Source organism: Protopterus annectens, chromosome 10.part0 (genome assembly GCF_019279795.1).
Source record: "Protopterus annectens isolate FY-2018-M chromosome 10.part0, PAN1.0, whole genome shotgun sequence".
Taxonomy (NCBI): Eukaryota; Metazoa; Chordata; order Ceratodontiformes; family Protopteridae; genus Protopterus; species Protopterus annectens.
The window spans coordinates 875,567,720-875,595,156 of record NC_056744.1 but is presented as its reverse complement, the minus strand read 5'-3'; the positions used below and the strand labels follow the sequence as shown (position 1 = coordinate 875,595,156).

The following is a 27,437-nucleotide window of genomic DNA, read 5'->3' as shown; positions in this document are numbered from 1 at the left end:
CCACCCCCGGTCAAAGAAAACACTGTGAAAAACTTTGCAAAAGCAAACTTCACGTTACTTAAGACCGAGGTGGAAAGTTTCAAAACTCCCATGCTAAAGGATACTGCTGCCCAAGCTGCAAAATCCTTTACTAATGCACTCTACAGGCACCTACAAGAATGCATGGATCATGCTATCCCAAGCAAAACCAAGACTCACTCCTCCAAGAAAAGGAAACCAGTCTGGTGGACCCCTGCCATAAACAAGCTATACAATAGAAGGAGGAAACTAGTACAGAAAAGAGTAAAATCCCAAGATGGTAAGACATCCCGGATCAGTATCAGCAAGAAACTACGATCCCTCATAAAATCATCCAAGGCTAACTTTGAAAGAAAAATTGCCTAAGATGCTAAAGATAACCACAAGGCATTCTTTAGCTATGTCAAAAATCTAAGTGGCAATTCTCAGATCTGCTCAGAGTTAGTGCAGAATGGCACAAAATACACTGAACTGACCAGTATCGCCAACATCCTGGCAGACAGGTTCAGTGCAAACTTCACCCCCAAATGGGCCCATAACCATACCAGAAGAATGTAGTTCCCCTGAAATCACAGACACTCAGTTTAAAACAGCCCTCTCCAAATCCAAAAACACAGCATCAGTGGGACCAGATGGTGTCCCAGGCAGTGTCCTACACAAGCTCAAAGATGAACTAACCCCTCACCTAAACAAAATGTTCAAACTCCGCCTCTCCACAGGCTACATGCACAGCAACGGTTATTCCACTCCACAAAGGTGGAGCCACAACAGACCCCAGGAACTATTGCCCTATAAGCCTGACTAGCTTGGCCTGCAAGGCTATGGAGCGCATCATCATGGATCTCATTAACAAGAGACATTGGGAACCTCCAAACACTGTACCCTACCCAGTTCGGCTTTAAGGGCAGATCATGCCTCCTAAACCTCGTGAACTTCTTTGAGACAGTTACCAAGGCTATAGATGAGGGAAAGTTGGTCCACACAGCCTTACCTATACCTCGCAAAGGCCTTCAACACCATTCTGGTATTGAAGAGACGCTCACCAGCCTGAACATAAACCCCTACATAACGAGATGGGTTGCCAACTGGCTCACGAGCAGAACACACATGGTAAGAGTTGTGGGAGCTAGGTCTGGCTCTAAACCGGTTACAAGTAACATTCCCCAAGGCTCAGTCCTAGGACCCCTCCTGTTCGGCATATACTTCTCAGAGGCACAGGCAAGCACAGGAGGTCTATGGCTGACCAAGTTCGCAGACGACTGCAAACTAGAGGCTATAATTGACAACTCTGGCTGACACAGACGTCCTCCAAAAGGGTCTCACTGAGACAGATACCTGGTGTCAAAACCATGGCCTCAAGCTAAATGCCAGAAAATGCATAGTCATCCCCTTTGGAAAAAACAAAGTACCCACAAACTACCACATAGGTGGTAGCCCCCTAAATACGGAAGATATAATAAGGGATCTGGGGACCCAGGTAGATAGTAATCTCTCCTTTGATAATCACTTTGCTAAAGTGGGTAGAAAATCCTTCTATGTGGCCCACCTAATCACAAAAGGGTTTGCATCCAGATCAAAAGAGGTCATTGTGCCCCTCAATGCATCACTCATCAGACCCATCATAGAGTGCAACGCCTCATTTGGGATGTATCTTACAAGACACCTGCAACAGCTGGAAAGACCACAGAAGTACCTTACAAAGAGTATCACTTGCTTCGAACAGATGCCCTATGCAGCTCGACTGAAGAAACTCCAGCTGTACTCAGTTGCATATCACCTACTCAGAGTTGATCTATGCCTGACATATACAAGGCCATGTCCAACCCAGAATGTGGGGACATGCTCCACCTAAAGAAAACCATATCCCCTCGAGCCACACGCTCTAGGGATCTAAACCTCATCACAACAAATAAATAAAAAAGGACGTGCTGGAGGGATAGATTCCTGTCCCAGAGGCTTCCCACCCTCTGGAAAAAGATTCCAATCTACCTTAGGCAGAACTGCTTGCTAACACTCTTCTAGAGAAACCTTGATGAGTGGATGGGAAATAGAAAGTTTAGCCCGGGGATCACTTCAATGGCTCTGCTGGACAGAGGCACAGGGAACTAATCTAAGGGGGTGGCGAAAGCCAACACAATTCTGGTTAGGCTTATAAATCCCTTCAGGTAGGTAGCCAAGTACCTATCTATGAACCTATAAAAGTTTATGTAATTTGCTGTTATTTATTAAAGTGTAATCATCTTGCGCTGGCCTTCACTAAATTTACTTTTTTTACCCTTCCACACTGACTTTGCCATCTCTTACTTCCCTTCTGACCCCATTTTCTTCCCAGACGCTTGATGTTGGTGCATTATGAGCTGGAGCAAGGTTGAGTTTATTTGCTGTCATTGTTAGAAGATTTGGATATTTTTTATAATGGTGCTGTACCCTACAGTCCATTCCCCTAAACCCACACCTACTATAAGTGGAGTTGGTGTAAAATATCTGTCAGTGCATTTCACATTCAGTTGTTGCAAAGCAGGAGCCCCAACTCTTCACCAAGGGCCACAGGACTAGCCAGAAGTGCCTTACCCCTTTTCTATACCTCAGGATAGCTGAGTCAGTATCATTGACGGTGATTCCTGCACCCTTCTGCTAACTTTTCAGGCGCTGTATCTGTTTATCAAACCTGAGTCTCCAGGATCACAGTCAAGGCTTCTTCCCTCAATACAACTTTTCCCCCTTTGTGTTTTATATGTCTGTTAGCTCACATAGTCTGCTTGAGCTCGCTTTCTTTTATGGCTTACCATCAAAAAAGGATTATCGAGCACATCTGACATTCAGGGTGGAACCAGGTAGTATTGCCTGGTCTATAGGTCACTTCCATTTCCAAACTCCTTTTTAAACTGTATGACCAAGGATCATCATGAAACGTGTTGGTAGCGGTAAAGTTCTTCTGAGAACCAAACTTTTCTGAATATTACCTTACATGGATGACTGGTGCCTATTCATTTATGTATTTTAATTTGCATTTCTTTACCGGGGAGGTCCATCTAGGCACGGTGACACCTTATCATTGGAGGCTTGGGAAACTCTGTGCCCTGATCAAGACCAGGGAGCAGTCTGCTTGTTTTATTTTTTCAACACTTTTATTGAATTATCACTTGTGACACAGGCAGACTTACTTTTATTTAATAGTAATCAAACCATAGTAACAAATTCACATTCACAAATATAATTCATAATTATCTATTGTTATATATCATATAACCTATGCAACATTATATAAATTATTCAGATGTTCTTCATCTCACATTGCTGCAGTCATAACCTGTGGGTAGTCCGCTGTCCTCGGTCGGCCCGAATACCAAAGTGTTAAGCTGGCGTCGGTCATGGTCGCTCAGATCTGACGTCAGTACGCCATGGTATTAAAGCGCATGACCGACGTCATATCCCCAGTCTTTCTTGCCGCATGGTCCGAAGCAGAAGCAGCGTTTGCAAGTGCCGTTTGGCGTTCTGAAATTTTCGTATTCTGAGTTTCAGACCGAAAACCAAGTTGGGCTAAGTACCCCGTTGGGGAATATTTTTGTCTTTTCTTGCCTCAGTTAAATACCGGATGTCAGAAAAAGTGAATAATTGTATTTCTTGTGGGAAACAGATACCTCATAGGGATTACCACTCTCTTTGTATTCCTTGTTTGGGGCCTGAGCACGACGTAGTCGGGTGTCGCTTTTGTGCTAGATTTAATAAGCGCACCATTAAACGTAGGTTAGATTGCGCTAGGCTTGTCTTCGGTAAGCGGTGTAATTACAATATGCCGTCGGATCCTCCGACGCCCGCTACCGCTAAGAAGCGCAAGGAAAAATCATTAGAGTCCAAGCAGGATGAGTCGTCCGTTCCGGACGCCGGTTCTTTAGAAACTACGGTGGAATCTGTGGATCCAGCCGAGGTTTCAGCTGAGTCTCAGGGGGAGCCGTTAATTTTACAAGATGTGGCCTCTCAGGAGTCGGGTCAGGCTGAGGGGGCCTCTCAGGTTGCTGTACTCCCTTCTTTGCATAAGGTGGTTAGGCCTTCCCCTTCTGTCTCTAAGGTACCTTCCAAGGTCAGGCCTGGTTTGTCTTCCTCTGGTGTCAGTCCTAGTTCTGCAGGTTCTGTACCTAAAAAACACATGCTAAAAATGGCAGAAGATTTGATTTCCTTAATCAGAGGTTCTATGCCCCCTCCAGATAAGAGGCCTAGGGTGGAGCCAGAGGTGGAAGGTTTGGAACATTCTTCAGATTACTCAGAGTCTTCGGCTGAAGACATTCAGGATTTTCCTCCTTATTCTGATTCAGACGCAGAGGATTTTAGTCCTTCTGCTTCTCCTCCAGAGGATTTTTCTTTTTCAGAGACCCTGCATTCTATGAGGGAGCATTTTAAATGGGAAGGTCAGGATTTCTCAGATTCCCGAAAGAGGCTTAGGGAATTTTTGTTTTTACCACAACATAGGCCCTTGGCTATACCTCTTGTTTTGGATGTTGTTCAGGATGTTTTCTCTGAGGCTTCCCTTAATCCAGACTCTTTGCCTCCTGCACCGGTTAAACCAGATAGGTATTACAGAGTGCCAGAGGCTCATAAATATCTGTATAAGAGCCCAAGGGCTGACCCAGAAACTATTAGCCAGGGACCTAAGGGTGTCAGGGCTTCTGTTGTAAAGAATCCAGTACCTATGGATAAAGATTCTAGAGCTTTGGATAGGTGGGGTAGAAAAGTGTATACCTCTTCCACTCTAGCAGTGAGGGCTTTGAATTGCCAGTTTCATATGCTGAAGTACCAGAATTTTCTCCTTGCTCAGTTAAAATCTAAGGTAGATGCTTTGGCAGAGGGCATAGAGTGTAAGGAATTACAGGATTTGGTTCATGCCTCTGATCAGGTGGGTAAGCATTCTTTGCAGTGTGGTTTCGATGCTTTACAGGCTTCTTCCAGGGTGGCTGCCACTGGATCAGTTATTCGTAGGCACGCCTGGCTTAAGGATCAGAACTTGTCAGAGCATGTTAAAGCTCGAATTTTGGATGCTCCTCTTCAGTCTGAAGTTTTGTTTGGTTCTCCTGTGGAGTCAGTCTTGAAGAAAATGGAAGACAAAGCTAAGTCTATGCAGACTGTTAAGGATTTTTTTGCAGGTGCAGCCCCCTAAGTTTAGCAGAAATTGGCCTACTAAGGGATGGGCTTACCCTTCTTCTGATTTACAGTCTAGGGGCAGATCTAGACGTGGTAGGGACAGAGCTCATGGTTCTTTCAGGCCTAGAACGTGGAGTTCCCCTGCACAATCTACAGGTGAGGGCAGGGGCCAGTCCTTTCGTAAACAGACCCAGTGACCTGCATCTTCAGCTGCCAGATCCTTCCTGTCTGGCAGCTCCTCTGGGAGGAAAGTTGGCACTTTTCAGGCAAAATTGGCTTTTAGTCACCCAGGACAAATGGGTGTTGGACATTATAGACCGAGGCTACAAGTTTTATTTCCACACATTGCCTCCTTTCAAAGGCATGCCAGACGTTCCTCCTCAGCAAAGGGTGGAGGCTCACAAACAGATTTCTTTACTTCTTCAAATGGGGCTATACAGCAGGTCCCTCTGTCAGAAGTGGGCCTAGGATTTTATTCTCGCCTGTTTCTTGTACCAAAGAAAGGAAACACTTGGAGGCCAATTTTGGATTTATCTATCCTCAACACATACCTGGACATTCCAAAATTCAAAATGTTGACTTTGCAACAACTTCTGCCTCTGTTGGGCAAAGATCACTGGATGGTAACTCTGGATCTCAAAGAGGCTTATCTTCATATTCCTATCAGGCCCAGTTGCAGGAGATTCCTGCGCTGGCTGGGACTTTACATTATCAGTTCTCTGCATTGCCCTTTGGCTTATCTACTGCCCAGGGTTTTCACAAAGGTTCTGGCTCCGTGATAGCCTTCTTAAGGTTAAGAGGAATACAAATTTATCCTTATTTGGACGATTGCCTGATTCTTGCTCAAGACAAAGACAAGCTACTTCACCATCTACAGTATGTTATGGCAGTGTTAAGGTGCCTAGGGTATTCTGTGAACGAAACAAAGTCCAGTCTAGTACCCTCTCAGGAAATGTGCTTTCTGGGTGTGAGACTGAATACAGCCTCTCAGATGGCATTTTTGACCCCGGACAAGCAAAGAAATCTTACACTTTACTTCCAACAATTGGCTCTACGGTCCAGGCTGACTGCAAGGACAGTCCTTCAAGCCTTGGGGTTCATGGCATCTTGTATTCCGGTGCTTCCCAATGCCAAACTGCATATGAGGAAGCTACAATGGTATCTCAAAAGTGTATGGACTCAACACTGCCACGATTTGGACACTGTCATTCAGATACTACCTTGCATTCAAAAGGAATTTTTGTGGTGGGCTCAGGAATGTCACCTAAACAAGGGACTCTCTGTGACCCGACCAGAGGCGAGTCAGATCTTAACGACAGATGCCTCAGACACGGCTTGGAGAGCACACCTCAATGGAAAATGGGTTCAAGACACGTGGCCTGCCAGACTTCAACATTTGCATATCAATTTGAAGGAGATGTTAGCAGTCCAATTTGCATTGATGGCTTTCAAGGATCTACTTCACCCAGGACAAGTGTTGATTCAAACAGACAACACAACTGTCATGTGGTACATCAACAAGCAAGGGGGAACCCATTCGTACCCTCTTTGCAGGCAAGCTATGATTTTGTGGGAGACTGCTCTCAGTTTGCACCTCACTCTTCAGGCAAGGTTTCTGCCAGGAGCACAGAACTCCTTAGCGGATGTTTTGAGCAGACAGATGGTGGATCCCCACGAGTGGAAGTTGGATCCTCATGTATTTCGACAGTTTACAGTGATTTGGGGGACTCCAGACATAGATCTGTTCGCTTCTCCACTAAATTTCCAGTTGCCAAAGTTTTGCACAAAGATGTTTCATCCAAAAGCTTGGAAAGTGGATGCTCTATCATTCAGTTGGAACAATCTTCACGCCTATGCCTTTCCTCCTCTGCCTCTCCTTCCCAAGGTGCTCTTGAAGGTCAGACAGGACAAGCCCTCCATGATTCTAATAGCTCCAGATTGGCCACGGCAGCACTGGTACCCTCTGCTGAGGAGTTTAGTACGGAGCCTCCTTGCCCTTTGCCATCAATTCCACACCTTTGTCCCAGGCAGGCAATCATTTCCTCAATGTCAGGATACAGTCCCTGCATCTGACAGCCTGGCATATTCTGTTCTAGAACCTGGAGGGTCGCAGCTTCCTCAACAAGTTTTGAATGTCATTTTGGAGGCCAGAAGGCCTAGTACAAGGAAAGTTTATGCTGATAAATGGAGGAGATTTTTATTTGGAGCAAAGCAAAGAGCTTTGATGTTTCAGGGCCTAATTTGAGTGTTTCACTTCAGTATCTTACAGAATTATTAGACAAGGGTTTGTCTTTCTCCTCTGTAAAGTTCATGCTGCAGCCATTTCTGCTCACTATGACTGTGACCCACCATTATTCTCTCATCCTTTGTTTAAGCAATTTCTTAGAGGGCAAAGAACATAAGGCCCCACGAGAGCTCCTACTCCTTCCTGAGATCTCAATTTTGTGTTGGAAAAACTCACTTTACCTCCTTTTGAACCTGCAGCTACATCTGAGTTGAAGTTTTTGTCTTGGAAGACTGCTTTTTTGTTGGCCATTACATCTGCTAGAAGGGTATCTGAATTACAGGCTCTAATGGCAGTTGAACCCTTCCTGATTTTTCATAAGGATAGGGTATCCCTGCGTACTAACCCTACTTTTATGCCTAAAGTGGTTTCAAATGTGGCCTTGAACCAATCTATTCATTTGCCTACATTTTATGCTGATCCCCAAAATAAAGGGGAGAAAATTTTGCACTCTTTGGATATTCACAGGCAGTTGCGTTATTATTTGAGCAGAACTAAAGGGTTCAGAAAGTCTCAACAGTTGTTTGTTTCTTTTGCTTTGGCCTCTCAGGGGAAACCTGTTTCAAAACAAACTATTTCTAAGTGGATTGGCCATTGTATTGCTTTTTGTTATTCTCATCATGGTAAGGAGATTCCAGCTGGAATCAGACCTCATTCCACTAGGGCTACTGCCACTTCTACTGCTTTTTTAAGGGGTGTAGCTACTAAAGATATTTTGGAGGCAGCTACTTGGAGTTCAGTGCACACTTTTTCTAAACATTACCATCTCCCTCTTTATTCCAAATCTAGGGCTGGGTTTGCCACTGCAGTTTTACAGGGCATGTTAGCAGCTCCCAATGCTTTATGATTTTGCCAACCTCCCTTTACCTTTGCTTTGGGATTCTACCCACAGGTTATGACTGCAGCAATGTGAGATGAAGAACATAGTACAGTTTTGTACCTACCATAAATGTAGATGTTCTAGATCCACATTGCTGCAGTCCAATTTACCCTCCCTCCTTCCCCTCTGTAGTTTGGAGTGGTTGTGTGGTTTGGGTTGTAAATTTTGTTTGTACATGGGTTTTGGAGGTTTTCTGTTTTTGGCTATGGCCTTTCTTGTTAGGGCCTTCTGGCATCTGGGGCAAGAAAGACTGAGGATATGACGTCGGTCATGCGCTTTAATACCACGGCGTACTGACGTCAGATCTGAGCGACCATGACCGACGCCAGCCTAACACTTTGTTATTCGGGCCGACCGAGGACAGCAGACTACCCACAGGTTATGACTGCAGCAATGTGGATCTTCGAACATCTACATTTATGGTAGGTACAAAACTGTACTTTTCTGCCTTCTCTTAAACCTCATTCCTCCTCTTAACATTTTCTGTATGTGTTGTTCCCACAATTTTCATTTTTTCCTATGTGATTTGCCCCTTCCCTGTTCTAAAGATTCCACTTCCTGCTCTTTTGTCTCTGTTAAAGTATTCCCTACTTCAGTTATAGCTGGTTCAGATTTTGATTTCTATTTTCTAGTAATTACTTTTTAGCAGCCAGCCAAATTAAACTTATCAAGGCCTTGCTATGTCTAGGCATTTCAGATTCTGTATCCCAGCTCAAAAAAGCTTTTCCTTAGTTACACTCATCTGCTGGCCCAGTATTCCTGACAGAGTACTCTGTAGGGAATGTTTAAAGTCTGCCAACTCATTACACTCCCAAAAATATGTTCCCAATTACCTCTTTTCCCCCATCACACCTCCAGCATTTGCTTTGCACCGGAGGAAAAATTCTTTGGAGTCTACTTGGGGTATAAAATGCCTATGTAAACACTTAGAGGCAAATATCCTAAATCTTCTAGACTTTGTTGCCTATTTGGGAGACAAACGTATATCCCCCATTGTTTCTTTGTGAACTGCTTATTGAGTCTGTCTTCCCAATCCTTTCTAACCTCCTCTGATTGATTCTTATAGTTATCATGCAATATTTTATGTTCTTTACTAATTATCCCTTTTTTAACAGCAGCTTCTATTCTAAATTCTACTAAAAGCTCTACCAGTGCTGGTCTTTCACTTAGGATCTCCCTGTTTCTTTCTCTTTGCCTATACTCTGATATCGGTCATTGATAGGGGATGCAATCTCTAGCCTGCAGTCCTAATAAATCTGACCTCTTCCCATTCTGTTACCTTTCCCTCTCTAATTAGTTGCTCCCAATACCTTGGTTCCTTTGCCATTTTTTTTTCTATAAAATTCCAGCCCAATCTTTCTTATTGTTTGTATTCCTAATTGGAGTCATCCATATTAACAGAATATTCTTTCTCCATTCCTGTGTTGGCTTAGTTCTGAGAATTCCTTCAGCTACTTTATGAATATAATATTCTGTATGGTTATTATTCACCTTAAGGATCTGCATGCAAAATCCCACTCTTCCCTTGTTTCTTGAGTTTCCCCCCTGTTTTGTCATCATTCCTTTCTGCTTTGAATTATAGCTTTCTGCTTGTGCTATGTATATGAGCCTTAACTGTGTAGCTCTGAAATAGCCTTTCAAATCAGGCAATGCCAAACCAACTTGTTCTGTTGGAAGAAACGGCTTATACCACTCGACTTTTGCTGTCTTTTCCTCCCACATAAAATCTTTCAGCTCTTTATTAATTGCTACCCACAACTTCTCTGGTTGATAAAAATATGCCTGACCTATGTATAAAACTAAAGGGACTAAGAACATTTTAACTGCTTGTATCTTGCTATCTATATCCTTAAAACAGAACGTCCAATTTCTCCATTTTTGTATTAGCTTGGTCTCTTCCCACAGATCCTTGGCTGCCACAACCGAATTTTAATCCAGACTTCTAAGTACTTTATTTTATTACATCCCCATAAGTATGGATATTGCTGAAACAATTCATGTGCTGCATACATAGTTAACAGCTACTGCCTTTGTTTTACTTTCATTAATTTTGTATCCTGAAAAGACTTGAAACTGTCTCAAAATCTTCCACAACACTGGAATGTCCTTTTCTGATTTTACCAGGTATAAAATATCGTCTGCAAATAAAGCCAGCTTTTCTTGAGTACACTACCAATTATATCCTTGAATTTCAGAGTCTCTTATTTTCTTTGCCAGTGGTTATAAATATAATGCAAATAATGGGGGAAGAGGACACCCCTGCCTGGTTCTTCTACACAAATGGAAAATTTCAGAGAGGAACCCACCCACTTTAATTTTTGCCTCTGATCACAAATATATCCTCATAATCAGTGTTAGAATTTCATCATTGAATGCAAATGCTAATTTCCCTGCTCATAAAATCCTAGCTTACTCTGCTGAATGCTTTCTCTGCATCAAGACCCACCAACAGCAGTAGTATTTTCTTACATTCTGCTTCCCTCTGTATCATCGTTGTAATGTTGCCAAATGTTTGCCTCCCCTTCACAAAACTACACTGATCCGTTTGTCAATTTTGTCATCACCTTTGCCATTCTTTTAGCCATTATACACACAAACACTTTAATCATGATTTAGAATTGAAATAGATCTATATGAAGTTGGATCTGATGAGTCTTTACCATCTTTTAGGTATTATAGCCACCACTGCTTTCTTCCAGGATGTTGGTGCTGCTCTTCCTTTTAAAATACTGTTAAAACCTTACAGATCTTTACCATTTTTCCCTCCTAGCTTCTAAACTTACACAGGAGTGCCATCAGTATCTTGGGGCTTTCCTGTAGATTGGTTATATATCACCATTTTTATCTCATCTCCTCGTATCCTGACTGTTAGTAATTGAGCCTCCACCTCTAAACTTAGCATATTTAATTCTTCCATAACCATTTCCATTTCTACCTTTTCTCTGCTTTATACAGATTTTCATAAAATTTCCAGAATATTTCTAGTACCTTTACAGGCCCTCTTGTTATCTTCCTTGTTATAAGCTTGGCAACAGTCCTTCCTACTTTTTGTAGCCTGAGTCATTGTGCTAAAAGTTTTTGTGCTCTGTAGTTACCAAAAACAGCAGACTTTCTAAACTCATGCATATTACTGAGGTTATCTCTTATTTTCTGTTTAGCATTCTGCAATTGCTCCTTTTTTTTGTTCTGTGAGATTTTCCCTATTGTGCAATACTTCAACCTTTGTTAGTCCCTCTAAATAATTCTTGTTACTTTTTAACCACATCTCTTTTATTTCCACCCTATTTTAAAGCACCACTTTAATGTTATCCCACTTCCTAGCTATATTTTCAGAATAAATTTCTATCTTCTCTAATAACTCCCAAATAATTTCTACTACCCATTCCTTAAAGTCCTCTCTTTTTAACATATAGGTGGGAATGGGACCCATCTGACTTTTATTTCATTACCGTGCATTTTTATTTTACTTATTGGCACATGATATGAAATAGTCATCAGATGCGTATCAAAACTTTCAATTATGCATGTTCCTGTGAAATACAAGTTTTCTAGCCTAGCCCAGTTTTTGTATTTTGAAGAATAGTACGTAAATTCACTCCAAACTCCTACTACTGCATTCACATCTTTCATGCCAAATATTTTCATAAATTTCTTCAAAAATCTACCCTCTTTTGTTATATTTTCCCTTCTGGGTACCCCAGATACATTCTCACTGCTAAAAATCAAACTCCAGTCCTTACATACAAGTAGTAATCCCTGCTGAAAGCTGATCATCTCTCCCAGAATTTTCTTAAGCTCCATTATAGGAGTTTTAAGTGGAATACAAGTACATGCCAGTATAAACATCGTCCCTTGCAGTAGCCCTTTAGTACTAAAAATCTACCATTATTATCTTTTTTCCCCTTCTATCACAGTTGGAGCTCATCTTGCAGTTAATATAAGTACTCCCCTTTTCCTTTGTCCCAGATGTTCTGCTGAATAACCATCCTGAAAACCTCTTTTTAATCAAATTCATATGCTGAGTTCTTTTCAAATGTGTCTCCTGCGTACAGCTATTTACAATCTATATTTTTTAATATAGTTCATTACTGTTTTTTGTATATACCTGTAAGACCATTTACATTTAAAAATAATATAGAAAGTGTTGCCATTGTGTTTAGAAGTTATTCCCACCTGTTGTGTGTAACAGCATTTTTTTATGTCTAGTTCCAGCTTTTGTGTTGCATGCATACATACACTAATGTTTGGCAGATTGATCTTTTGTACAGTTGTTTCTTGTCAAAGCCATTTGAACCTATGCCACATCCTATAAAACTTTTTGTTTCAGTGAAAACCCTCCAACAAAAAAAAAGCACACACCCAGAACACCCCTAGAATCTAGTAACTTAATACTAAAACACAAAGCTATGTACATCTTCAAATGTTGAAGTTTAACCCTCCTAATACAAACAATTGTCTCAGATGACAGCTACGTGAACAGACTTTGATTAACCTTTAAGGAAAGCTGTCCATGCTAAGATGCATGGTACAGCCTGTGCTTCTGCTACTAAGTCCTGTCTGTTTTTGTCTTATCTTTATTTCTCTCCCAGATTGGAAAAACTTGAATGCTTTCAGAAAACATTATCTTCTAGCCACTGGAAAAAAGCCATTAAAAGAAAGTAGGGATTCTGTTTTTATTACCCCTTATTAGAGTGTTTCCATGGGGACGTGAGTACCACGTACGCAGCTGCTTCTACAAGCATTCATTTATTTGCCAGAGGATTTCCTTTTATTGTATCCAGTGTTCTTTTTTTATTTATTTGTTTTCCCTTAAAGTTTATTAGTAGATCAAGCAAAGGACCTTGATCTAGTCATTTCCCTATACAAGAGTAAGAAAGTGCATCAATTTGTCTTGTATCATGCTCTTTTGACTAGACTTTTCTTTTTTTTTACATTGCATTACCTACATTTCTTAAAGCTGAACATGAAGAAAGGAGGGAAAAATAGGGGCATCTGTTTATTTTAGCATCCCTATCACACACGAAAGTAACTTTAAAAGCTTTACTTTATAGCATACAGATTGTCATGCATTATAAAAATACTACTAACAGAATTTTGTTTTACTTTGAGTTAACTCCTTCCTTTTCCCCCTCTCTTAAATGTTCTTCCAGACATTATTGATATGAAGTAGGGCATATGTTTTGGAGTCACCTACAAGTTTAACAAAGTAAAAAAAAAAAAAGCCCAAAATTTCCACGTTTTATTGTTCTGTCATGTTTCCTAAATATAATTAAAGCGTATCCCACATTTATTCATCAGTTTTCAAATTGCTGTTTTTTTCCTTTTGATCTCTGTCTCCCAAATCCAGTCTCTGCTTCATTTTCAGTCTAACCCCAGTTCAGCTCTTGTGCTTTTTTCTGTCTCTCAAGCATTTTCCTTTGAAACATTGGAAAAGGTTTCACTGGCACAGTCTCTCTATGGGCTTTATTACCCGAAGAACATGAAGGTGAATCTCCTTCTGTTGTTTAGTTCACTTTTTGTTGGGCAAACTTTTGTATTTCCTCCTCAGCACTTTGTGTCAATAAATGATTTTGACCCTCCATGAAAAAAAAAATATTCTGAAAATAGCTGGATATAGCAGTTTGAATATTGCGCCTGCCTCTTAATATTTCCTGTTTAATGGATTAATGTACTTCTTTTCTGCCTGATGCACAGTGAGTAATCATTCTCCACAAGCACTCTATTGTCACCCACTTTTAGTACTTTGTTCTGCCACAGTTTTGTCAGAATCAACTCTCTCTGATGGAAGGATTGTATCTTTACTATTAAATCAACCTAAGTTGATTTCTCATCGCCAGGTTTGGAGCACACACACAATGTATCCTTTAACAACTCGTGCTGTGGAATACCAGTCCAGTTGCTTATTTGTGCTTTCATTAACTTTATACAGTCTGTTCCTTCCAGTTTGTCTGGTACAACAGAAAATCTCAGGTTTCCCTACTTACTGTGCTTTGTCCTCTGTGTTGTTTTTTTGAAACATCTCTTCCTGAGCAGTCTAGTGTCCAGTCAGCCTTTTCTTCCTTTCAACCTCTGATTTTTTGCATTTTTATCACCTCATCTGAGTAGCTGTTTAAAGCGTCTTCTTTTTTTCAGCCTTTTGTTTGAGTTTATATACTCCTTCAGTGGTTCATTTATTTTAATCAGCTCTGAGTACATTTGACTTATTTTTCCTCTACATTACTGTAAGTCCTGTCTAGTACCACCGCTGGAGCTTGCACTGCTCTTTATTGAACAGCTGCAGAATTCTTCTCAGTCAGTGTTTTCTCCTCACCTTTTTTTGACTGATTTTCTTTCAGTTTCTCTAAATTTGAGATAAATCAGGGAAAGGAAGCCAACAAACTACTGAAACAGATGGCATCCAGGCAGTGCACTTACTAACCAGTTACTGAAATTTACCCAAAAAAGATGAATTCACTGTCTTTCTCATCCGAGCTTCTGTTTTCACACTGAGAAAGCTGAAATTAAGCTGTTAGTGTGCAGCTGTCTTGGAAGTCCCTGTAATGCCTACATTTCTAAATACCAAAAAAGAAGAAAGAGAAAAGGAAGGGGAAAAAGCATGTGTTGCTATAACTTTATTACATACAAGACCAATTAAAAATGCTTTACTGTAAAATATGGATTTTTTTCATTGTGAAATGTTTCATATAAAGGAAAATGTTTTACTTAGTTACCTTTTCCTACTACTTCCCCTACCCTCAGAGTCAATCTAAATATTAATGGCATGAAGTGAGGAATGCTTTAGAGTTCCTCACAAGTTTAACAAAGTAAACTCTTTCCACTTACTCTTGTACATCTGTATTTCAGAAATGCAATTGATGCTTTGCAATCTCACATTATTCATTAATTTCTGTGCTGCTGGTCTTCTCTCTGCTCTTCTCCATCTCCCATCTCCAGACTCTGATTCAGTTCCATGGTTCTCCTGATTTGTCTGGTCAGCTACTGTGATTTTTCTTTCTTTCTATCAAGCATTTTCCTTTGAAACAGTGGAAAAGGTTTCACTGGCAAAATCTCTTCATGTGCATGATTATCAGAAGAGTGAGAAGCAGAGTTCCCTTCTATTTGATGGCTCATTTTTTGTTGGACAGTCTTTTACGTTTCCTCTCTAGCCTATTCTGCATCAAAAAATGACTGATCTTCCAGGAAAATATTCTGAAGTCAGCTGAATACAGCAGCTTGAATATCAGCAGTTGTCTCTCGACATTCCCTGATTAGTGGAATAATGTACAGTAAATCATTTTCCAAAAACAGTCTACGGTCTCCACCTTTTAATATTTTGCTCTTTTGTCAATTCTTTCTGCTGGTAAGTTTGCATCTTTGCTAATAAAGGTCTTGGCTGCTTTCTCATGGCCAGATTTAGAACATACTCAGGCAGTGACCTTTTATTTAACAGTTCCTTCTGTAGAATGCCAGTCCAGTTGCTTATTTCTGCCTTCATAAAATTAATACAGTCTTTTCCTTCTATTTTCTCTGGTACAGTGGAAAATCTCAGATTTTCCCTACATGCTGTATCCTCTGGTTCTACCATTTTTGAAACATCTCTTCTTGAGCAGTGTAATAGACAGCCTTTTCTTCATTTTGACCTCTGATTTGTTTGTTTTATCAGCTCATCTGACTATCTGTTTAAAGCTTCTTCCATTTTTTTCTAGTATTTTATTATTTGAGTTGATAACTCCTTCAGTGTTTTATTTATTTTAATCAGCTCTAGGCACATTTGACTATTTTTTCTTCGAGATTATTGGAAGTCATGTCTAGCACCGAATTTGGAGCTTGAACTGCTTTTTGCTGAACAGCTGTAGGATTATTTCCAGTCCGTGTGTTTTCTCTTCACCTTTTATAGTTGATTTTCTTTCAGGCTGTCTGTTTTTTTTTCTTAGATACTGGTGTTGGGGTTATAGAGTGCATGAAGAATGGAGATGAGGGTGTTTATTAAAGCTGCTATATGTGCTATTGTTATCTAGTATGACTGTCACTGAAAAGTTTACATTGAGAGTTTTGCTGTTTAACAAACCAAAGACCAGTAGTTTATTTGGATGTTGACTTTTTTTGAATATCCGTGGCGTTTTGTTTGCTAATGAAGTTAATAAAAGATAACAAAGCCTACGGTAATACAGAATGTGCATGTATAAAACAAGGGGTGGTGATAGGAATGACTTTGATAAAAAAAAAAAAAGCTGTAAAAGCGTCAAAAGTGAAGATTTTATTCTCTAAAAAATGAAATAACATGATCTGACCAAAGAAGGGAGGGTGGGTGAGGTTAGTTAAGGATAAGAAGTAGAGAAAGTAAACTATACAGCTTTTCAGGATAAAAAAGCTGTTGAACGGTGGTTGTTTTGCTAGATGTAAAGTAAATCCTTTGAAAAGAAAATGAGTCTCGGCATATAAAATTTTAGATCTGATGTGTTGCTATAAGAAATGAATTTATAACAGAAAGGGCAAGGTCCTTGTCCAGCTGTAGAGTAGCATACAGGAGAGAAGTAGTTCTTGGCCGTAATATGCCCATGTCAGGTAAAGGAAGTGTTGTTAGGCAGTGTTAGAGTTGTGCTTTATACAAAAAAAATACTTCTGCTAGTGCCTGTATGGCACCAAAAGAAAATAATGTGTGGATATGTTGTCCCAGCAAGAAATAATAGTGCTTATGGGAGACTGAAACCTAATATGTTAGGTGAAGATGTTGAGGGTGGAGTACAAGAAGTAGGAGGTCAACACGTGCAGGTTTTAGTGGTAGATTGCAACTTTTATGTCTTATTGATATCTGGTCTTTATTGGGAGACTTTAAAACGTATATGTCTAAAGTGACTCTAGAGTGGTACGTGCTAGTAGGTTACTTGCAGAACAAGGAGTTCTCATGACGTTATCAGATTGTGGAGCATTATTAATTATAGATGGCAGCGGAAAACGTCTAACAATTTCCAGTATACTATTTGAAACCATGAATTTTCGATTATTTTGTGGCTAGGGACTGGTAAGAAAAACTGGGGATACTGAAAAAGGGCTAAACATGGCTAGATTATTGATTTAGCACAAAGATTAACTAAAGTAATTGAATATGAGCATATTACTGAACAGTGGAAAAGATCTGGGAAGGAGTTTGAATGACAGGAATGGAAGATTACTTGCAAGAAGACTTCATAAGAACAGTCTAAACAAAAAGAGGCTGGCAAAGAAAGCAAAATAAGATTTGGTAGGATTCTTGGAGAAAGAGTTTAATAAACTGGCAGTAAGGGACATTGTTTTGAAAATTCTTCTTAAAACAGAGGCCATTGGCTTTACAACTAACAATAGAAAATTTGAGTTTTATGGTAAAAGTAAAGGTAGAGTACAACAGAAACAGATGAAAGTGACATAAGTATTAGAAGTCTTCTGTTAATTTTATCAAATAAGGACTATTTGCACTCAGTCCTATTGCCTTGGCCAAGTCAAGAACAAACCAAAAAGTTACTAAAACATATTAACTTTCCTAGATAGCAATTGATAGGCTAGTTAAATCATAGCATTAGATGGTTACTTAGCAGGGAAGTGTTTAGTAGTGGTCTCTACGGGATATTGTAAGAAGGACTGAGAATTGTGGCTGCTAATGAATGAAACAAAGGGAAATAATTTGAAATTTTTATATTATCTAGGCGAATAATACTTTAAATTTTATCTTGAGACAGGTAGATAAGTTGAATTGTGTATGGGTTTGGTTTCTGAGATTAAATAAATTAACACAATAACAGCAGCATATGTACCACACAAAAAGCTAAACTTTAAACCACTCAAAATTGCCGTGACAGACAGACAAACAAAAAAATGTTAGAACAAGTAGATAACTTCCTTGCCTTTTATCATCAAGAATCTTTGTTAAAAGAGGACAGCCCTAAGCTTAAGCACCATTTTTGAATACATGTATGTATTTAATGCCAATCTTAGTAAAGGAACCTGTGATAGTACTCAACTTGCTTTATAGGAACGTCATACAAATAAATCTGATAACAATAACAACATTTTCTAATGACTATGATCCTAACTGGTATGTCATTAAAATTCCATTAACCACTCCTTGCTTAGCTGTTGCCTTCACTTTGCTCTATTCTCTGGGAGAATTTCTTTACATCTGTTTCTGACATAATAGTTTGGTTATAATCAGAGACCTGATCATAATCCTCTGTATTTTCAGCTTTAAGGATCTTACAGACTCCTTCATAGCGTCAGCTAAGTTTGTAGATGATGATGAAGAAAAAGATATTTTTATTTTGCTTTGTTTTTAACACCTTTATTGAATTATGGCTTCTGACATAGGCAAACTTACATTTGCATAAAAGTAATCAAACTGTGTTAACAAGTTCCCATTTACAAACATTCTGCATCGCATACAGTATATTGCTTTACACCATATAATAAAAGCAGCTTATATAAATTCATTTCCTGCCTTGTCCTAAACCTCATTCCTCCAAAACATTTTTCAGCATGCATTATTCCCACAATTTCCAATTGAAGAAAGCAATCTTTGATACTTGCTTTGCAATTTGTATAGAATGAGAGATATTAAGTGTCTGGATTGTTAGTCATGCTAACAGGCATCATTTTTCAGAATTCCTTAAATGTCTCAAAAAGCACAAGGGAAGGAACTGCTCAAAAACTCAGGTTTGACTGAACAAAAATTATTTTCTTCACCTTACATATGGCATTATTGAGGTTCAAAGTTAATACTTTAAGAATAAATTGTATTGGTAATCAGTTAAGTCACCTTTTGTATTATTGTTACTTAGCAGAGACCCAGTAATCTGCAGAGATTTAGGCTGTTTGATATATTTGTGGGGGAGGGCTTCTTGTTATCTCTCTCTCTTATTTTATTTTATTTATTTTTTTGAGAGAGTGAGAGAGATCAGGTATACATTTAGATCTGTAATGCCAATTTGCATTTTAAACTTGTTTGCTGGAGTAGGGTTTAACTTTAAAAATCCATGAATGCATGAATCTTTCTGTTCCACCATTCATTCCTGTTTCTGCCTGGAAGTGAAGCTGTTCTGTTTCTTAGTATAGCCTTTTCTACATACTTGTAGTGGCCAAAACTGAATTATGTTAGTAAGGTCAGCCTTGTTTAAGTTTTAGAATGGGATTTAAAGTGCGGATTACTAACAATAGTAGTAAAGTAGTCAGAAATATTTACGTGTTTTAGGAAAAGTGGACAACATCTTTAGAGAGGTGACTTTGTTAGTTGTGGAATAATTGTGTACCTTTCAATTTATACTTGTTTAGTTTTGTGGAAGGTAAAATTTAACTAAAGATTAGCTGGATGTTGTATATGGAGCAATGATTCCTGATGTAAATTGTTGAGCTAGCCAAGTGGAATCTTCATTTACATGGTCTGAGTTTGATCCCCTGCTCATGTGATCATAAAGTCATAGTTTGATGAATCCCTGATGAACTTATTGATTAGTTCAACATGTTTTGATTGTTAGACCTAACAATGCTGAACTGTCATTCTTTTTTGTTCAGATTTATTTCATGTTCTCAGTGTCACCCTAATTGTGGACTTCTTCAGAAGTAATTTATCTTTTTGTGTGTAATAACATTTTTTTCAGCATTATTTGGCTTAAGATCCAACTGAATAATGGTTGCAACCAGATGCCCTCCATTTGCGCTAATTTTGGTAAATTACTTCAATTTTTACAGGCCTCATCAGGGTTCAAGACCATGTTTTAGTATAATAGACATGCTTGGAGTATATAAGTGAAAATTGACTCTTATGATGTACAAGTTGAAAGTGTAATTGTCTAGCGGTATCATCACTAAAAGCAATGACTCCTTATTTATCAAATGTGGTCTAAAATTATAGCAGTTAATGGGGGGTATGAACTGCATGGCTTAAGTTTGATAAAAGGTCTGTGACTCTCCTTTGTCTTATCGGTGTAAGCGGCATCACTGATCATCATCACTGCTAGGTATGCCTGAGGACTGTTTAGTATCATGAGTAATAATAGATCATAGGGGGTATATCTGTTTAAATTGCTGCATCCTGAGTAGCTCCATATGCACTTTTTCAAAACAACACCCACATCAACACATAGAGCCACATCTCGTGGAGCCTCTATCTCTAACCCATAAGGCAAGCCACTCCACAATCCAACATTCTGGTCATTGGCGACTCCATTGTGAGACACACTAATGATCATCTCACCAGGCTGAGTAAGAAGAAGGCCACTGTCAGTAGCTTATCAGGGGCTAGGATCCGCTACATTAAGCACACGCTCAGCTCATTGGACCACAAGTACCAATATGACTCATAGTCCATGTGGGAGAAAATAACCTGAGATGTATCTCTCTGGACTATATGAAAAGAGACATCATGGAGCTCTCAGGATATGTGTCTCAGGCTGGTATGAGCCTGGCATTGAGCAGCATTTGACCTTCTCCAAGGATGATGCCACAATACTTACAAAAGATGATTGACTTTAATAATTGGCTTAGTTTATGGTGTCATTCTAAAGGGGTACAGTATTTGTTAGCATGGATGGAGATGATCATCATACCACACTGCTTTGCCAGGGATGGTCTGCATGTCTCTCCCGTCTAGGCTTTCAAATATTAGCCAAAACATTGTCCTCCTCCATAGTGCCTTTTTTAGGCAATGCCAAACTGAAAGTATTTCCAACATAGCAAATCAAAACCAAGAAAATCTAAAGGTATTGCTGCTCAGTGCTATTAGTCTAAACAAAAAACTCCACTCCCTGGAAGTTCACTTCAACCTAGAGAATGCTGATGTTTGTGCTGTCACTGAGACATGGTTTAAAGCTGTGGAGAGCACATCAACGGTGCAAGGTTATAATGCCTTCCACACATTTAGACCAGCTTCTACACAGACAGGGACTAAAGGCAGAGGTATGTCTATTTACATCAAAAATAAATATACCTCAAGGCTGGTCAAACAGGAAAATGCACTTGAGCTGCTCCATGTTCAAATCACCATAAGCAAAATCCAATAGCACTTCCTTGCCAGCTATAGGTCCCCCTGTATGACCCAGGAAAACCCATACCATGTATTTAAACTTATTAGAAAGACTAACCATCCAACCCAATACCATATTCATGGGTGACTTTAATTACCACACTATTAAATGGGAATCATATACAACACCAAACGTACAGGCACAGCGATTCCCAGGGGTGCAGCCATACTGGATCTGGTCCTCACTAATATGGGAAAGTGCTGCACACCACATACTGTAATGTCTTCCCTGGTAAGGTCAGACCACAAAATGGTCTCCTTTGAAGTAAAAGTAAAACCTGGACCCTCAGCTAAACCTGTAATATTCAGAAACTACTCTAAAGGTAACTTCCTGCTATTAAGTGATAACCTAGCAAAATTTAAGCCACCATAAACCCTGACAACACTGCTGCCTGTGCAGAACTGTTCACAGAAAACCCTGTACAAGCATGTTAATAGCTGCATAGAGGCAGCTGTACCCAGCAGAAAGAAGTGCAGAACTTACTCAGAAGAAACAAGCCACCCTGGTAGAATCACAAAGTCAGTAGGCTGTATAACAGTAGGAAGAAAATCATGGCAAAAATTAGGAGGTGCAGCACCCAGTAGGATAAAAGCACTCTCATCAAACTAAACACACATCCCAGAGGACAGATAGTCTATCAAAGCCAAATTTGAGGTGAATTTGGCCTCCTAGGCCAAAGGCAACTGTAGGGCATTCTTTAGCTATGTCCACAACCTCAAAGACAGTACACAATTGTGTGCAGAGCTTATTGTAAACGGAATCACCTATACTGAGCCAGAAGATATAGCAAACCTACTGGCTGATAAATTAATCTCCAGCTTTACCCCTCTCTCCTCCTCAACCTTCCCTTAGGAAATTTCATCAAATATAACTCCCCCCCCCGGTATCACTTGGGAACAGGTCCTTAATGCTCTGTCTAAGGCCAAGAGCACTGCATCAGTGGACCCAGTCAGTATCCCAGGATGCCTTCTAAATAGCATGAAACATGACCTGTCCGGGCATCTGGAATTGCTGTTTAACTACAGTCTCCAAACAAGCTTCATGCCTCATCAATGGAGCAACCATCAGTCATCCCTGTGCACAAAGGTGGGCCAACTACAGTCCCATAAGTCTCACTAGTCTTGTATGTAAAGCCATGGAAAGAATTATCATGGAAATAAATAGTGATATAGTGAACCTCCAGACACTGAACCCAACCCAGTTTGGTTTCGTCAAGGACAGATCATGCCTACTCAACCTGGTAGACTTCTTTGAGAAGGTCACCAAAGCAGTGGATGAGGGCAGAATGGTTCACACTGCCTACCTTGACCTGACCAAGGCATTTAACAAAATACTTAATTCGGGCATTGTTGACAAACTCAAGAGATTAGGTACAAACTTGTATGTCACCCAGTGGATAACCAGCTGACTCACAGACAGGAACCAGGAAGTTAGAACTGGGGAGTCCACCTCTACAAAGAGGCTAGTCACAAGTGGAGTCCCTTAGGGATCAGTCCTTGGACTGCTCTTTTTTGACATTTACATCTCTGAAGTCAAAGTCAATGTCAGTGGTCGCTGGCTGACTAAATTTGCAGATGATTACAAATTAGGAGCCGTCATTGAATCCCCACACTGACACAAATGTTCTCCAGGAGGGGCTGACACAAACAACTGGTGTCAGAGCCGTGGACTAAAACTAAATGCCAAGAAATGCATAATGGTATCTTTCGAGAAATCATCCCCCATGGTAACTATCATATTGGTAACACACCCCTTCGAGTTGACGCAGTAGTCAGGGACTTAGGGACAGACACAGATAGTAATCTGGCCTTTGACCATCACGCGTCTGCAACTGTAAGAAAAATCATTCTGTGTTGAATAAGTTATAAACAAAGGTATGGCATCTAAGTCCAAGGAGGTCATTGTTCCACTGTATTCGGCATTCATTAGACCTATCATTGAGTACAGTGCCCCCTTTGGTAGGTACCTAACCAGGCTTATCCAGTAATTGGAACATCCACAGAGGTTCTTCACTAAAAGAATCCAGGGCTTAAGAAAAATGTCCTATGAAGGCTACCTCAAGGCTGTATCCCTGTATTCTTCCTCCCACAGGCTTTTGAAGTGAGATCTATGCCTGACATACAGGGCATTGTCAGACCCCACTCTGGTGGACCTCCTGCTTATCCGCAAACCAAACAGCATTAGAATTATCCATTCTAAAGACTTGAACCTTAGCTGTGATATAAATAGGACCTGCTGGAGAGACAGGTATGTATCCCAGAGATTACCCAGTCTCTGGAACAGGCTCTCTATTCATGCGAAGCAGAGTTCCTCTCTAACCCAATTCAAGTGCAGCCTGGACAGTTGGATGGGGAACATGAAATTCTTCCCTGTTTTGGCACCTGTGTCTTTAATGGACACAGGCTGCTTGTAAGAGGTTCATCTCAAAGGCCCTACTTGTAAATGTTTAATCTCCCAAGTCCCTGCGTACACTTATCAAGAGTAGCAGAACTTGTCAGAGATTTGGGATGCATGGCTAGGCTTAAAAAGGCCATTGTGGTCATTAGCCTAGTAAACACCTATGAACCTATAGAGAGGGAATGAAGCCATAGACAGTTTGAAAGAGGCAGTTTCATAGTGGCATGGCCATTAGTTTATTTGAAAACATTTCACATGATATGAATATTTGATAATTCATGGACTCTCATTGGCAGTAGGCACCACCTGCATTAAAATTATTTATATTTCCTTTGCTAAGGGCAGCTAATTCTTATGAGATGAAATTATAATTCTTCTGTCAAACAATTTCATGGTGTATAAACATTTTGATATATATACAAAGAAAGCATATTCAAAAAAATATTTTTTCTGGCTTAATAATGAAAAGAACAGCAGGTTGGTTATGCCAATGATTTTGCTAAACATTTTGTATCTAAAAATATGCTTTCATAGTAAGTAATTTTTATAATCTATGTAATCATCTTCTTCTGGCTTTTTCCCGGTTAGGGGTCGCCACAGCGGATCACCTATCCGCTCATGATTGGCAATGGAGTTTTACAGCATCGAGTTGCCAGCCTGGCGCCCAACCTTCCACAGAAGGGGCACACATGCACGCACTCACACCTAGGGCCAATTTAGTGTGTCCAGTCCACCTACAGCATGACTTTGGGATGTGGGAGGAAACCGGAGCACCCGGAGGAAACCCACGTGACCACAGGGAGGACATGCAGGCTCCACACAGAAGGCACCCCAGCCGAGGATCGAACCAGAGGGCCTCTTACTGTGAGGCGGCAACGCTAACCCGCTGCACCACCGTGACCGCCTGGCATCTTATAGTTAATCTATGTAATCTAAATGGAAAAATAGGTAATTATATTGCTATTCTTAACTCAGAGCCAATAAAAGTCTAGAGACAATAGTAAGATGTGCTTAGTAGCTTTCTGTGTGGATAAGATAATTTTTGCACCCTGTAGTCAGCTGTATTTTTAACTAGCCAATGTAAGTAAAGTATCTGTCTCAGTCATCTTTTTTCAGTAAGAGAAGTATAATGGCCTTCCTGGCAATTTTGCTTTCTGTATCCTTTTAGAAAGAAATAGACTATTGTTTCATTACCTTCTTATGCTTCCCTTAATGCCAGGCATTTTTCCCAACATGACAAAAAACCCAAATAATAGGTAAGGCAGCTAGGCAAAAGAGCATTTAAAGGTTAAGTTATGGCTCAAATCTGAAAAGCTTGTTTGGGCAAAGCTGAGCAGATAGTAGGTACCTTAGTGAAGGAAAATACAGATTTTTGTCAAACATTGTTGATCTTGGAGTCAGTTATATCAGGGGTTGATGGTTCAGAGGTTCTTCCCCATCTGAGGGAGCACAATATCTTGTATGCTAAGGTGCCCATTCTATTGTTAGAATTTGATCAAATGTGCATCACAAACCTGGACTGTGATTAAGTTAACCATATTCTTGGAAGAATAAATGGCCTGTAGTACAACTACATGCTAAGCAATACTTTATAGAAGGTTCAGCACGTAAATAAGCAGATAATACGGCTGTTTGTGTTAGGACAAATATTACCTAGCTCCTTTTACATACATTTTTCATTTGTTAATTTTTATTTTCTGTAGTTTAGCAGTCAAATTCAATTAATTCCTTAGACGATAATTACTTACGAAGACAAAAAACAGTGATTAGTGTAGTACAAGCTGAGATTTTTTGTATAAGTTTGTCTGGGAATAGAGAAGTGGATACAGTTCAATATTGTATTTGGTACAGACTTTGGAGACACTATATGAAGGATTGTTTTGTGTCATCAGACTTTATGTAACATTCTTTCTTTGCAGAAGAAAGTGTTAATATATTCAGTTCTGCAATCTCATTTATAATTGCTTCATTTTTTTCCTAAATAGATCAGATGTCTAAAAGGCGAGAGAGGCTTCTCAGACCAACGCACTTTTGATGGCATTCACATTGTCAACCATTTGATAGGAGATGATGAATCATTTCATTCCTCAGATGAAGATATTTTATGCAGTGCAATTGCCAAGGGTGGTATTTGTTATGATCACCTGAGAAGACGTGTTCGAATGGGCTTGGACTCTGCAGCTGTGGACACTAGTGACAGTGAAGATAATACATCCGACACTGGCATTTCTAGCCAGATCAGTAGTCCAAATCGGAACAATCAGAAGAGTACAGAGTCTTATTCCACTACTGTTTGACCATTGCCACTGTGATCAGCCTTATTCTTAATTGGTCTTCTGTCTTTTGCAGGTCAAACAGTTGCTTCTCTTACTTGCAGTTAGTAATAAAGGGTTTAAACTTAGTCATGGAATGAGGATATTTTATATAACACTCGCTCATAAAATGAACCAGTGGTGCATGTCTTCAGCCTTTGCCAAATTTTTTGCTGTTGCTGTGTCTTTGACATGCAGTACACTGGAGAATGGACAGAAAAGTGAGAGAAAAATATTAACAGTATTATATAAATTAGCCTTTGTAAAATGTCCCTTCTTTAAGTATAGACTTATATAATTTATTTGAGCTTTTTGTACATGTGAAAAATAAACTTTTCTGAGATATTCATGCAGGTGGGTGACTGCATGACCATATTACATCACAAAGAAAATGAGTTGTGCAATATGTTTTATGCCTGGTGAACAAATTACATTTTATTTTTTAATATGTGCATTCTTAAGGACAGAATTTTGATGTCGGTGGCTGTCTAAGCTGCAGCTGATGATCATAAGTCGCATTTGCCTAAAAGAACCTTCCAAATCACATGGAGGAATGCATATGAATTTGTAATACTGCAACTTTCAAAACCTGTATATTGCACAAATATTGTGGTACTTTGAGTTCACATCATAAGAAATATGTAGATATATAGTTAACATTCTAAACACATTTGTCAGTTGGTGAAATAGCTGTCCCCAGAATTTTAGATTTTATTATTTTATGTCTTTCAAGCTTTAACTATGTTGCTAGCAAAATTGTTAAAAGTAGTCTTGTAGCAGTGATATAATGTGGTGATGTTTAATTTTATTTTGTATATATATTGTTTCATATTGATTTGAAAATGCTGTTTGTATTATCTTTATGTTTTAAATGGAATGCAGATGTTTCACCATCAGCGTGGTTCTGCCATTCTAGCTGAAAACAAGGGGAACTGTCCTTCATACATACGTGGTTAGTATGGGTTGCAAAAACAAGTGGCAAAAACACTATATATAAATATATACTAAGCCTTATTATTTTTCCAAAACATATTTATAGATTTGGTTGGCTGTTAACACTAGCCATGTCATGTCACTAACTCAAATGCTTGTACAAAAACACTATTGATGGAATTCTTTTTAAAAGACATATGTCATAATAAATCTTTCATTATTTAAAATGTTCTAGCTTTTGTTGTGCTGTTAGCTATAAGATAAAGTTAAGACAGTGGCTGTATATGCACTGTGCAAAACTAAGAAGTTATAACTTGCAGAAATTGCTAATATGGGAACTGCTTGCTTAAGATCATTATTATGTTTTACAGTGATGGCAGCCTGGATACATAAATTGACTTTGGTTAGTACTGATTGTGAACAGTACAAAACATGCTTATCACTTGTAT

The 27,437-nt window shown here is 39.5% G+C and overlaps 1 protein-coding gene across 2 annotated transcripts in view; it reads left to right on the top strand.

The window, feature by feature from the left end:
• Window positions 1–27,215, top strand: part of EVI5 (ecotropic viral integration site 5) — a gene marked incomplete in the record, with an annotated part of 2,059,651 nt that extends 2,032,436 nt beyond the window's left edge. For both annotated transcript variants that reach the window (XM_044085676.1, XM_044085675.1), the window contains 1 exon segment: window positions 25,729–27,215. In XM_044085676.1, the coding sequence (XP_043941611.1) occupies window positions 25,729–26,040 (312 nt within the window).
• Window positions 27,216–27,437: the final 222 nt, after the last annotated feature.